This window comes from Typopeltis vanoorti, chromosome 9 (genome assembly GCF_054136105.1).
Source record: "Typopeltis vanoorti isolate ZY-2024b chromosome 9, IOZ_Tvanoo_1.0, whole genome shotgun sequence".
In the NCBI taxonomy this organism is placed as follows: Eukaryota; Metazoa; Arthropoda; class Arachnida; order Uropygi; family Thelyphonidae; genus Typopeltis; species Typopeltis vanoorti.
The window spans coordinates 105,506,811-105,520,601 of NC_143557.1; the positions used below are offsets into that span (position 1 = coordinate 105,506,811).

At 34.5% G+C, this 13,791-nt stretch overlaps 1 protein-coding gene across 6 annotated transcripts in view; it reads right to left on the bottom strand.

Moving 5' to 3' along the window:
- Nucleotides 1–3,997: 3,997 nt before the first annotated feature.
- LOC150103378 (protein C19orf12-like) overlaps nt 3,998–13,791 on the bottom strand; it is a 61,269-nt gene continuing 51,475 nt past the window's right edge. For all 6 annotated transcript variants that reach the window (XM_090398114.1, XM_090398113.1, XM_090398115.1 and 3 more), the window contains exon 4: nt 3,998–9,314. In XM_090398114.1, the coding sequence (XP_090254240.1) occupies nt 9,058–9,314 (257 nt within the window). In that variant the 3' untranslated portion in view covers nt 3,998–9,057. The remainder of the gene's footprint in view (nt 9,315–13,791) is intronic.

Here is a 13,791-nt window from a genome sequence, read left to right on the forward strand (position 1 = left end):
TTTTTTTTGTTCAAAAGATGCTAGACCAGTTGCTGCTCATGTTTTAACAAGCCTCATGAAGAGCAAAGAAATAACAGATACTAGTTTGATGGAGCAGGGTCTATACATGCACCTTAGAAAAGAGCTAAAACACACACTATGATTAATTTATTTTCATGGTATTGACAACACAGAATGATAAGAAAATAATTACTATTTAATAACTTATTTGCTGATATTTCACTGGTATTATATCCATCATCTTTAGAACAACAACAAAAAAAAAGTCACAGTATGCAAAACAATGATCTAGTATAACTAGATTGTTGTTAGATCAAGTAGGTCTAACAACTCGTCCCCCCCCCCAAGCATAGATGACACCTAATTAGGTGTCATCTATGCTTGGGGGGGACGGTATTAATTAGATCTTAAAATGATTGTCCCCTAGACTTTTGGTAAATTTATACAACCATACTTGTTGAGGTTTGGAATATGTTTTAGAGCTTTTGTTGGTTCCAAAAACAATCTCTGACTTATAACGACTTCTGTGTAGCACTTTTGTTTACTTCCAATTGATTTTGTGTGAAAGGGTATCTAAAGCATGGTCTGCTAGAACCGACTTGCCATAAAGACACTGCCAAATGTATTCTTTATGTTCACTAAGGCGGATGTCCACAGTTCTTTCTGTCCATAGTAAACCCAGCCATAAGAACAGGGCACTTCATAAACTCCTGATTGTGATAAAAAAGAGATTTTTTCCCTGGGCAAATGGATGAGATTTGCTAATTTGACAAAAGGTTTAAACATGGTGCATAGCTGATGTTTATTAAGCACTCTAGATATCTTTTCAAATGTGCCTTGAATGTATGAGATGATAACAGTTTTTCTGTAGTCTTGTGTGGTAGACAATGTGTGTGTGTGTGGGGGGGGGGGGGGTCTGGGAAGCATTTAGTATTTTTTCTCTCCTATGGAGATTATTGACATTGGCTAAGAAGGTGTGACGTAAGTGAGCGAGTTCAGCCATGAGAGTATTGTCGGAACAAATTGCTCTAGCTCTGCTAGAGTTAGTGCTTTTAGGATACCATACTGTTAAGATGAGATGGTGTGATTGTTTGTGCAAATCTCACTCTGTATGTGTGGGGTTTCTATAAACCGAATAAAATAATTCACGAACAAGGTACACCTATGCCCTATTGTGGATAGTATAAAGTCCTACATACAAACTTGCTAAACTACTAGCCACCCTCACAATCAATTCTCTCTCCTTCGTTAAAAATTCTGTTCACTTAAGAAATATTTTAGAAAACAATACCTTAAAAAGTTCAGACATAATGATAAGTTTTGATATCACTTCACTATTTACAAATGTACTGTTAATCGAAACCCTTGATTTACTGGTCACCCCCCCCCCCAGATATATTTGAATTATTTAAATTCACAGTACATACAGGTTGTTTTACATGAAAAGGAAGATGATATACAAACAACTAGATGGAACAGCAATAAATTCCCCCTTTCTTACCCCCCCCCAGCCAAATTCTACGTAGAACACTGCCCCTCTTAATTAATACAGCCCCTCTCAAACCAGTGGTTTGGCTATGATGTTGATGATGTGTGTTTGCTATTTGGCCACAAGGTCCAGACACATTCTTAGTACATTTAAATAGTCAACACCTTAAAATCCACTTTACAATGGAAAGGATGCTAACTGTCTGCCCTTCCTGGATACATTAATCAAACGGCTTCCAGATGGTTTCTTATCTTTTTCGATTTATAGAAAACCCACACATACAGGAAGATATTTGCACAAACAGTCACACACATCACCCATCCTAACAGATGGTATCCTAAAAACACTAACTCACAGGAAGAACTGTAGGCATCTGCCTTAGTGAACATAAAAAATACATCCAGCACTGTTGTTATGGCCGGACGTATTTTTTACATCCAGCCATAACGACAGTCTAGCAGACCATGCCTTAGATACATCTTCACACAAGATTAATTCTAAGAAAACAAAAGTCACAAGTCAGAGAGGTTGCTTTTGGAATCGACAGAAGCTCTAAAACATACTTCAAACCTCAACAAGTATGGCTATATAAATTTACAAAAAATCGCAGAGACAGTCATTTTAAGATTTAATAAATATCCTTTTTTTTCCCCCAACATAGATGGCACCTAATCAGGACCTTAGTCTTTGTGTTGTCTGTTACAATTCTTTAAACTAATCCCATCGTCGTTGTTTTGTGTACTGAGACAGACTGTTTTTGTGCTCTGAAGATGCTGGATAATATCAGCAAATAAGTTAATAAGTAGTAATTATTTTCTTATTCTGTGTTGTCATCAATACTATGAAAATAAATTAACATGGATTATGAACACATAAGCCTTTCCACATGTTTGAGAATACACCATCTATAAGACAGCAATTGAAGCAAATCAAAGACCTATCAGCTGAAATGCTCTGTTTTTGGACAGCATTATAGGTTTTTGGTGATCAATCTTGTGAATAGTATTCTAAAAATGGGCCAATTTGGGACTTGTACAGTGATTAGCCAGATATGTGAAAGTAGTAACATCTTAATAAGAATAAGATGCCTACCTTTTTTTTTTAAAGGCTGAAAAAGCTACTGATGTGCTATAATGGATGGAGATAAATGTCAGTTCAAGAGGAGCAATCCGACTCTTGTTTACCAAATTGTATATTGAAAAGTAAGTAAGGAAAGATGAACTATAATCTTTTTTGTGAGAAAGAAGATGAAATGCTATGCTTTGACTAGGTTACCCTCTTCACTGGAGAATGGTATAGAGATCAGTGTTTAAAGTTTTGTTGTAGATCTTTAGGTTCAGAATGTTTGTGCACCACAGGATTTGTCAAATGAATAGCAGGAATGGCATGCACTATCATCAGCAAAACTATGGATAGGATTATTGATTATAGAGATCTGTGTATAGGAGAAATAATATTGCTAAAGGAGTTTTTTAGGATGCAGAAAAAATATTTTAATATATAACAAAAAAAAAAATTATCTATAGAAGTCATATCTAGACATATCCCTTGTGTAAGTGTAGTTAGCAAGGATGCAAGGACCACATTTTTCTGCTTGGAGAATGATGAATGAGTGGAAAGAGAAATGAATGAGTAAGGAGAAAGAGAGATAAGACAGGCAGTGATGGAATAATGGTTAGCGTGGGCCTCCTGCAATGAGTGTTAGAACTTCACGAAGAAGCTTAGATAATATTTTTAATATTAACACGTTTGCTGCCAACTACGAGTATACTCGTAGTTGGTATATGAGCATCACAAGCCAACTACAAATATGCTCGTATGACGCTTACCGCCAGCAACGAGATTACCCGTACTGACCTTGAAGAAGTGAAAATGCTTGGCGTGTGGAGCTAGCAGCAAAAGCATGTATACTCGTAGATGGTACATGCGCCTGACAAGCCAACTACGAATATACTCGTATGTCGATTACCACCGGCAACAAGATTACCCGTACTGACCTTGAAGAAGTGAAATTGCTTGGCATACGGTAACAAACTATGCCCGAGTAGTGTGGCAGCGAACGTGTTAACAATACATGGGCTCTGCAAAATGTATTTGAACACAAGATTACAAAGTGAATTGTTTAGATAAGGATTTTAGATTCCTTTCTAAACAAGGAATGTGCCCCTCCATGGAAGCCGGCCTGGTTGGCCAAGTGGTTAGCGTATCAGCTCATCAGCCAAAAGGCTGCAGGTTCAAATCCAGTCGTGGGCATGGATGTTTATCTGTGAAAATACTAGTGGCCGGCGGTAGATGCCGTTGGTGTAGATGAAGGTATTTGCGGTTGGTGGAGACTGAGAGTTGTAGAGTAAGTACCCTCCCTCGATGAGTCTTTGGACTCCCTGGAGGTGTCATGTAATAATATAAACAGCTTATTAAATAACTCCTGAAATAAAGAACTTTCTATACAAATTCCATAATTAAACATGAATAACTTTTATTAAAAAAAAATACCAAGAAAACACTGGCTTGTTATTAATTTTTTTTTTATTCTAAGGGTTCTACAGCTAGTTTTTCACTGTTACTGATCATTCTTTTTAAATAAAAAATACTTTTGTACAAAAGTCATTTGATAATTAGAGAATGTATTATTTTTTTCTATTCACAATACAAAATTGATTTTGGGATGTGATATAAAATTCCATACTCATGCTTCATATATATTTTTTTTTTTTTTTTTTTTACCAGGGAAGAATAAGAAAGCCTGTCTTTTCTTAAACAAAGAACAATAGTTCTTAACTTGTTACTCTTGTTTCTTTCTAACCATTCATTCCTAAGACTTCTTTATAACATTAGTCCCTTCTGATGAACTGTCCAGCATCATGAAAATAAAATGCTTAAAAGGAAATACTGCAGTTACCACTTATATTATTTCAGAAACAGTAAAATACTCATATTTAAATATGTGACATTATATATTTTAGTAAATTATCAGACACACTTCATTCTGAGATGTTAAAAATTCTCTTTAGTCATCTCCAGAAACCTATAGAGGAGTGAGCAATAATTCTTGCTTAATTAGCATGGATATTTTTTAATCCTCACCAGTCAATTTAAACAAGAGCATCTGATTACGGATCTGATTTCAGACATATTAACAACACCAGGCATTATAGCCTAATCTTATACATGTTATTACAGTATTATTAAACCTTGAGTAGCATGTTCTCATTTTTGTACAAACATAATAATTATAATGTGTCATTTATTATTTCTATGATTATAACTTATTAGATTCGACTAATTTTAAAAAACTAAACAGAGACGTAAGAAAAATTTTAATCAACCTTTAATTTGCCAACTTATGGGTAATTCCATCTATTCAGAAATTTCTTCACTAAATAATGAAATAATTACAAAAAAAAAATCTTTAATTTTCATACTTTCTAGATGATACAGCAACATTAAAAAAAAAAATCTCAATGAATGAAAAGTTATGCCTGGATAAAATTATAAGGCGTGACTTTACTATGTCACAAATTAAAAAAAAATTCATCAATTACACCAAAATAATGGTGGTAAAGAGAACCTAACAAGCAGGTTACTGAAAATGAAAAGACAATACTCACTAAAGGGGAAAGGATCCATTCTAATAAGGTACTGATTAGACTGCATCTGAACTATTGTAAGCAGGTCTGGTCATTTGGATTTTGAGAGGATGAGGAAACTTTGGAGGGCACAGAAAAAGCTAACAGACAAATAGTATATATTAGAATAGACGACCAAGAAAACAAGCTGCAGTGTGGTGAACAGAAGGAAGAGGGATTATATGACAGATATACAAGTTGACAGGTGCTCATAAAATAAACAGAAATCTTCTGGTTATAGAAGAGAATGAAAAAAAAAATTTTTTTTTTGTTTGCCAGGTGCACGGAATGCATTAGCTGAAAGAGCAATGAGAGAGTGCAGTTAATGACTTGAAGCTGCAATATAATACTTTGTGGCATCCAGTGAGGACCACCTATGACAAGTCTTTTGAAGCCATCAGACTAAAAAATTACTAATATGAAATGGTGAAAAATAGTTCTTGCAAAGAATATAGTTTAAATAAAATTATGAAATAGATCTATTTAATACTTAGGCCGAAGTTCAACCATTCTTTACAATTTCAAATATCTTTTGTAGTATATAAACAGTTTTGTTTTTACTCATAGAAAGTGAGCTTTAATGATTTAGTTTAATTTTTGAATTGGTGAACTGTTTACCTAGTAATGTCATCCTCTCCACCACAAAAAAAAAAATTATGCTAGTGAAACTGTTGCAAACAAAATCAAAACATTTACGGTTTTTGATCAGTTTTTGCAATGAGCACAGAGCAAGTAATTATGAGTATTCAACTTTGAAAGACATTATCAACAGTATTATGAAGATCTAATAACAGCTTGCAAAACAGGCACAAGGTTCCATAAAAGTGGTTAAACCAATGGTAATTTCACTGCTTCCTGAAAAGAAACCATTGTAGTAATTTGGGACGAGAGAGAGATTAAAAAAGATGTGTCAGCAGAAATGATGAGGGAGAAGGCACAAGACCATATTTTTTAATCTGAAAAAAGATCCAACTTGAACATTCGAATTTAAAGCAAGTTAACATTTTCAGGATTTAAAAAAATAAATAAACAAAGTGTAATTTACTTGTGCTTATTTTTTAATATACATATTTTCTTTAAAAAGAAAAGGTTACAGAAATATTTTGTTTACACATTCTTTTTCAGAACACATGCTGTATCATTATTATTGTAACATTTAGATAATTTTATTGGAAAAAAAAAAAGCTAGTCACTATTGCTCACTGATCATAAAATTCACTTTTTTTTTGTGAAAGTTAACCATATACCTACTGTATATGCTTTTGTGAAAGGCTCATTTGAAACAACCTCATGTTATAAGTTTCCATATAATGAAAAAGTTGTATAGAAAAGAACAAAAAATATTAAATATAGATGACATGCATAGGCAGTTTTTGCAATGAGCACAGAGCTAGTAATTATGAGTATTCAACTGAAGAGAGACTAGGAGGAAAGAATACATAAGCAGTGGTAGACCAATCCAAGATGCCTGAAAATTTGTACCTGGTACTTGATTTTTCAAATTCTCTTCTAAAAAAAAATTTTTTTTTTTTGCAATTTGGATTTAAATATACATTTTTTGGTTTGCTTTTTTTTGTTACTGCAAAATCAAAATAATGAAGATACCAACATCATTTTTTCTTCCTCAACGATTGCCAGAATGCTTGCATTTTCAGGTAGGTCTCACGAATCTTTCTGAACTGAAAACCTACTTCAAAATACAACTATTAACACAAGTAGGTAATATGTTTCCAAGTTTTAATTGTGGAATTTGTATTGAATTATTTTACAATATCAGAAATTTTGAATTAATTTTAACTGCCAAAGCTTATAATTCTGCATGTGGATGTGTCTTTTTCCTATATATTGATTATTGTTTTTCGCTCCTGCCTCTAACATAAGAAATAATCGCCTGGAGCTTGAAAGCACTCGATATGATGATAGCATTTATGATTTGTCCATTATCAAGATAGCTACTATGTCTCCAATTGGGAGAGAGTGATCATGCAGTCTTAACCTAGACAGTGGCTATGCATATGGAATATTCAGTTAAGAAAGAATATATGTGGGACTATAGAACTAGTGATCATGATAAACATAGGAAATGACCTGGAGAAATGCTATGGCTTAAGAAATTGCAAGGGATATTTGAGGAAAGCAGCATAATTTTTTTACTATTAGGATATTACAAAATCTCAATGTAAATAGAGCCATGGTTTTAGATGGTATAACAGCTTGTGTATTATGAGAAAGTACAAGCAAATTATTAATGTTTGACCAGCCTGTTTCATTAAGTTTCAGGACTGCAGAATCCCACAGAAGTGGCAAGATAAGTCCTTTACATAAGGAGACTCCAAGACAGAGGAAGTAAATTATGTACTGTCAGTATCCCAGGAAAGCTTTAAAAGCAAAATTGGTGGATAGGAAATAGAAATATGATACTCTATGGGAGGACAGCTTTGTGATGGATAGTCTTGTCTTAATAATATATCTACTTTCTATAGTAAAGGCATCAGACATGATATGGCATGGAAATTATTAAGCAATCTGGAGCAAATGGCAATGGATATGGAGTTTGTGACATGGATGATGGATAGACAAAGAGTAATACTACTCTGATGTCTTCAAGAAGGTAAGCAACTAGTCGAGTGCCAACAACTGCACTTGAACTAGTGCTGTTCTGCTACATTCTGAACATAAATGATAATGAAAGCAATATAGAGATCCTACAGGATGATTTTGCTCAAATATGAGCAAAAGATAAGACTGGCAGTTCAATGTGTCAATAAAAAGAAATGTCGCAAGAAATTGATTCCAGAAATTTAGAGATATGGTGGACAAGGAGTTGAAATTCAGGAAACTGCAAAAAATAAAAATAAAATAAAAAATGTTATTACAAAACATCCATGTGATAAGGAAATCATTATTCCTATTTATAAATCTTTGATAAACCACCTCTGGATTATGTGTTCAAATTTGGCTGCGTGGGCTTCTTTGGAATGAGGCAATGGTGAAGAGGATTAAGGAGCATGTGACATGTCAGCAATTAGTCTGTGGAATGTTCCTTATGAAGTCAAACTAAAAGGTCTAGTTTTTCAAAATTGGTTGACAGACTGAAAATATAGGGATATGATCAAAAACATATATTGGTAAACAGGTTTTATAGGAGCAAAATAAACAATTTTAACATGCATAATAATTTCAAGACACATATTTGGAAGTTACATAAGAGGTTAGCAAGGATGTGAGGAAAGTCCTCCCCCTGGACACTGGTAAAGAAGTGAAATGTGTTACCAGGAGTGGTTGTGATTGTTTTAGCAATTAACTGAAAAAGTATGATAGTTTTTGCGTAAATAATAGTCAATGTGAGCTTTCTGCAATAAGTTTTCACTTTATAAAGATGCCCAAATAATAAGAATAAAACTTTCCATCATAAATGCACATGGTGACATCCTTTTATAATTCTCTCCCCCTTCCTTGGCACTATTTCAAAAGATATTACAGTTATAAATTTAAAAATATGATACCATAGTAATATAAAATATAGTCCAGTGACTGGCTTGAAGCATTTGACATCACAGCAGATTGATTTCAGTATCATGAATATCAAGTAAATTTCATAAAATATTACCTTTATATTCAAAATTATAAACTATGTAAACCCACTGCTTAAAAGTTGATTTCTCAGAAATAAATTTAAAATTACTATAGTTGAGTTATCATTAAAGTGTAACATGATATTGTGAAAGAAATGCTATCATTGTAATAATTATAATATTTCCAACACAACATCTAACAGAATATCATTCAATAAAAACATGTTCAGTTGTACATAAATAGAAAATAAACAACAGACCTTACTGTTTTTAAAACAGGATATATTACAATAAAACCTAATCACACACGCACAAAAGAAACCAACTCTCACTGGTATCAATTTTGGCTATCATTGGAACAATAATTTTAATGCATCTCTAAGCTCATTTCTTCCCTAAAATATGTTATCATTGTTTCTAAAACCATTTTTCGAACTGTAACATCACCTGCCACAAGAGCTGCCAATTTAGCCATATCATAAACATCAATATCTTGCATAATGCCTGATATCCTGTTTAATAATCGTTGTTTCTTATTTTCTGGCATGCTGCGAATTACTTCAACAGCAGGTTTAAATTTTCCTTGACTTACATATGCTGCTAAACAGCCACCAACAGCACCTCCTAAAAACAAACACAATCTAAGTAAAAAATTCAGTAATTTTTTACATGACTTCACTCATAAAAATCATTGAATTCTTAAACTAATTATAAAATATTAATAATAAATAAATATATATATATATCATTACCCAGAAGTGATTTACTTTAGATTGAAAACATCAAAATATTAAGTTGAATGGTGTGAGGAAAACAGACGTAACCAAAAACTTAGACAGCTATTTTGAATACATAATAATAGCGGTGATTTTTTTTTTTTTTTTTTTTTTTATCACCAGAGTACCATGGAGTCAAGCCCCATCATCAGAGGTCTTCATTTAAAAAAAAAAAAAAAATTGCTTATTATTATGAATGCACCTTCAAGGATTCTAAGAACTCGAAGAAACTGCAAAAACTAACTTATGTCTATACTGCGAGATCACCTTACTAATTTCTATGTTACTTTCATATCTCCTCTCCTGTCTTTTCCTCAAACTTTGAAGACCATATTTTTCTCAGTCTGCTCTCATGTACACAATTCCACAGGTTGGTTATCACACTGATTACTTGCTTGTTAACCTTTTCAACCATGTACTTATTTCCTTGGAACCAAGATGACCATATCTGAATAATGAAGATATAGTCTTATCAAAGCCATATGAAGTAGGAGAATAACTTCTTTATTCCTACAAGTTGGTGTTTTCTTTAACAGTACTCTATCTCACTATTTTCAACAAATTCCAATTAACATAATACTAGGCTTGTAACAGTCTTCAACCAAAGTGCATAATTTTACACTTGGAAACAATAAACTGATATTATCCATCTGTTCATTGAGCATCAACAGATGCCATATAGTCAATCAGATGCTCGGTGATGTGCCATACCAGTCCATGCCATGTGGTCCTGTTGTATACTTTTCTGGAGGCTTCAGCTCTCTGAAGATGAGTTACTCCAGACACACCATCCATCCATCTTATTGACAGTCTACCCCCTTCCTCTTTTATAACTGTTCAGAGAAGCCCTCCATCCATTCTTTCAATGTGTCCAAAGTATTTCAACTTTCTTCTGTCAATATAATTAAGAAGCCTTAAAGTTCTACAGATCCTTTCTAGCATCCATCCATTTGTCCACCTCTCAGTATATGATATCATCAACAGCTTTCTATAACACTACATCTCAAAAGCAGCTATTCTTTTCCTATCAGGCTTCTGTAGATTCCAAGTCTTATATCCATAGTCACTGTTGGAAAAACAGCTGCATCCAAAAGCCTCAATTTTGTTCCCATGAAAATAATCCATCCTTCCAAATTTTAGACAAGTCTCTGATTGTTGTTTTAGCCATTCCTAATCTTCTTCTGACGTCTTCTGAACAGCAATTCTTCACATTAATAATGGATCCCAGGTACTCGACCTTGCTGACTTGCTTAATTCTTTCTCCATTAAGGTACACTTGTTTCTAAGGAGCTTCCCTGTCTATTTCCTTTGAGAACCATAATCTTTGTCTTGGTAGGATTGAGCTGAAATCCTCTGTTCTTACTGATCTCATTAACTTTGTCAAGAATTTGTCCTAGTTCTTTGTTGTCATTACAGAGGAGTACTGTATCATCAGCACATCTCAGATTACCGATCAATCCACCACCTATCCTAATTCCTGTCTTGAGCTCATCCAATGCGACATGCATGATGTTCTCAGTATAGATACTAAACAAGTGAGGAAAAAGTTGACATCTTTGCCTAACTCCTTTTCCAATCAGTTAATCCAACACCACCACCACCACCACCCGTTTTTACAGTGGCTTCTTGCTCCCTGTACAAGTTAACTATCAAGCTGATAGTGTGTAGAGGAAAAACCCATTCTTTTCATTACTTCCCACAGTCAAAAGTGTTAGAGTAGTCTACGAAACATATTACCATAGGGAGTGTAAATTCTTTATACTTTTCTATGATCTGTCTAAGGCAAAGGATCTAATCTCTGGTAGCCCCAATCCTATTTAGAATGATTTTTAATAAAATCTTGCTTGCATGAGACATTAATAAACTAATAGTTCTTGCAATCCTTCATATCTCCCTTTTTATGTAGTGGTATGAAAACTGACTTCTCCCATTATCTAGGCCATGACCTTATTTCCCATATCCTTGCAATCAGTCTATGAAACATTCCTATCCCACCATCTCCTGTAGCTTTAATTAGCTCTGCTGGGATTCTATCAGCACCCGAGGGCCTTATTGCTATTAAACTGTTTAACTGCTCTTTCAACCTCATGCCTAAGTGGAGGAGGTTTGAAATTTTCTTGGTGAGTGGGCTCATCCAAATTTTCTTTATCCTTTCTATTGCACAGTTTCTCACAGCACTCTTTCCATCTGGTTTTGATTTTCAGTTCTTCTGTTAGTACTCCATTGTCAGTTCTCCACCCATTCTGGTCTTTGATGACATTCAATTTGGATTTAAACTTGTGCTTTAGGTCACAAACTAAACAAAATATCCTTTTATAATTGTGCCTCCTCATCTACAACTCTATATCTCTACATTTATTAGTATAAAAGTTTTCCTTGTCCTGCCTGATGGCTCCTCTGACTTCTCTATGTAATCTCTTACATTCTTTAGTCCTTGTGTCTGTTTTTTTTTCCATCCATCTTCTTTTAATTAGATCCCAAAATGAATCTGATATCCATGGGTCTCTTGGTATTCTTTTTGGGCTGAGATACTTCTTGGCTGTATCCTGTATTATAACCTAGACTCCTCCCAAAGCATTTCCAGTGAGTTCGCCTCATTAGTCTCCAAAAAATCATCCAACCAAGTTGATGTTTCTTCTGTGAACCCACTAGGAATTACTCTAAGATCCAATCTAGTAGGATGTGCCTGACTTGGAAGGTTTCATAGTCTTAGTCTTACTTTGGCTCTTACTAGCTGATGGTCTGTACCAGTCTGCTCTAGGACAAGTATGCACATCAGAGATGCTCTTCTTTCACTGGTGGAGAGCAAGGATGTAATCAATCTGGTGCCTTGACCTCTCAATATTAGATGTCCAAGTATAGGTCCATAATGGGTGTTTATGGAAGCAGGTATTGGTAATAATTAATCTGTTAGCATGGACAAATTCCAACAGTCTTTCACCACAGGTGTAATATTCACCCAGACCAAATATGCCACACTAGCCTAATGCTCATACTCTTTCCCACTTTTGAATTAAAGCTCCCTAAGATGAAAAGTACATCTCTCCTTGGTAGGCAGTGCAAAAACAATCTAAGTTTTTCATAGAATTCTTCACTCTCTTCATCAAGCCTATTTGTTGGGATGCATAAACTACCACAACTGACACATTGGTAGGATTAGCCTTAAGTCTAAAACAAAGTATCCTGTCATTAATGGAATTATAACCAAGAGGGTTCTTGCTTGTTTTCAGTATCACAGCTACCCACTGTTGTTTTGAGTCACCTCCTGAATAAACAACTAGCTTACCATCCTGTCTTTTGAAATGACTTTCTCCATTCCATCTGGTCTCTGTAATTCCCAGGATCTCAATTTTATACTTCATCTCTTTACAGACAATATCAAGAGTACTCATCTGTAGACTCCGAACATTCCATGTGCCTACATAAAATTGTCCTATAAGATTAATCCTATCCCTTCTGTATTCCTCATTCACAATATCACTAACTTTTGTTGAAGACTGTGATATACTCCTCGAACAGGACCCTCTGCCTAAGCCTTGAACACGGCTCTGATTATTTTGTGCAACAACCGATGCAGCATGAGATATATTATAAGGCATAACTATATTAGAATTTTGGGGTGAAGTCACTGCAAGAAAAAAAAAAAAGTGGCAGGGTTGCAGAGGCCCTTTCCACATATCCAGGAAATTTTGTTTCCCAATTCATCCCATGTTGGTGAGGTGGTTTGGGACTCAGCCTACTAGGTGAGGCAGATCCACTGCATAAGACAAAATGAAATAGCAAAATAAGAAAGATTCACCTCTAGCCCTAAAACACTAATAGCATTGGGGAAAGGAGCAAGAAGAAAAGAAAGAAGGGGGAGAGGGACCAGCCTACAGATAATATAACAGATGTATATTACATGAAGTAAGGCATGGTCCAGCATCAGGTACCCCAGGTTTGTCACTCTTGTACTCACTAAAGTCAGCCTTGAGGTAATAAACTGACATTCATTGTGAACAGATATGAACAATCTGTTCAAATCAGTCTGTAGGGATTCTGTGTCAGCAACATTCCTTATCACTCTTCATAACTTAGCAATCATCAGGAAAAAAAACAATCAAACTCATGACTCTCCTCAGTTTCATTAATATACAGGGTGTTCGGGATAAATTTGACAGTTTCGTAAGGAAAAAGAAAATCTTCTTTGTATCTATTAAATTTAATGAATTGACAAAAAAACATTACAGGCAGAGTTAATTACAATACTATCAACAAGATTTACTCAAAATAACCACCATTAGCATCGATCACAGCTTCAATTCTGCTTCGGAACCTCGAACAAG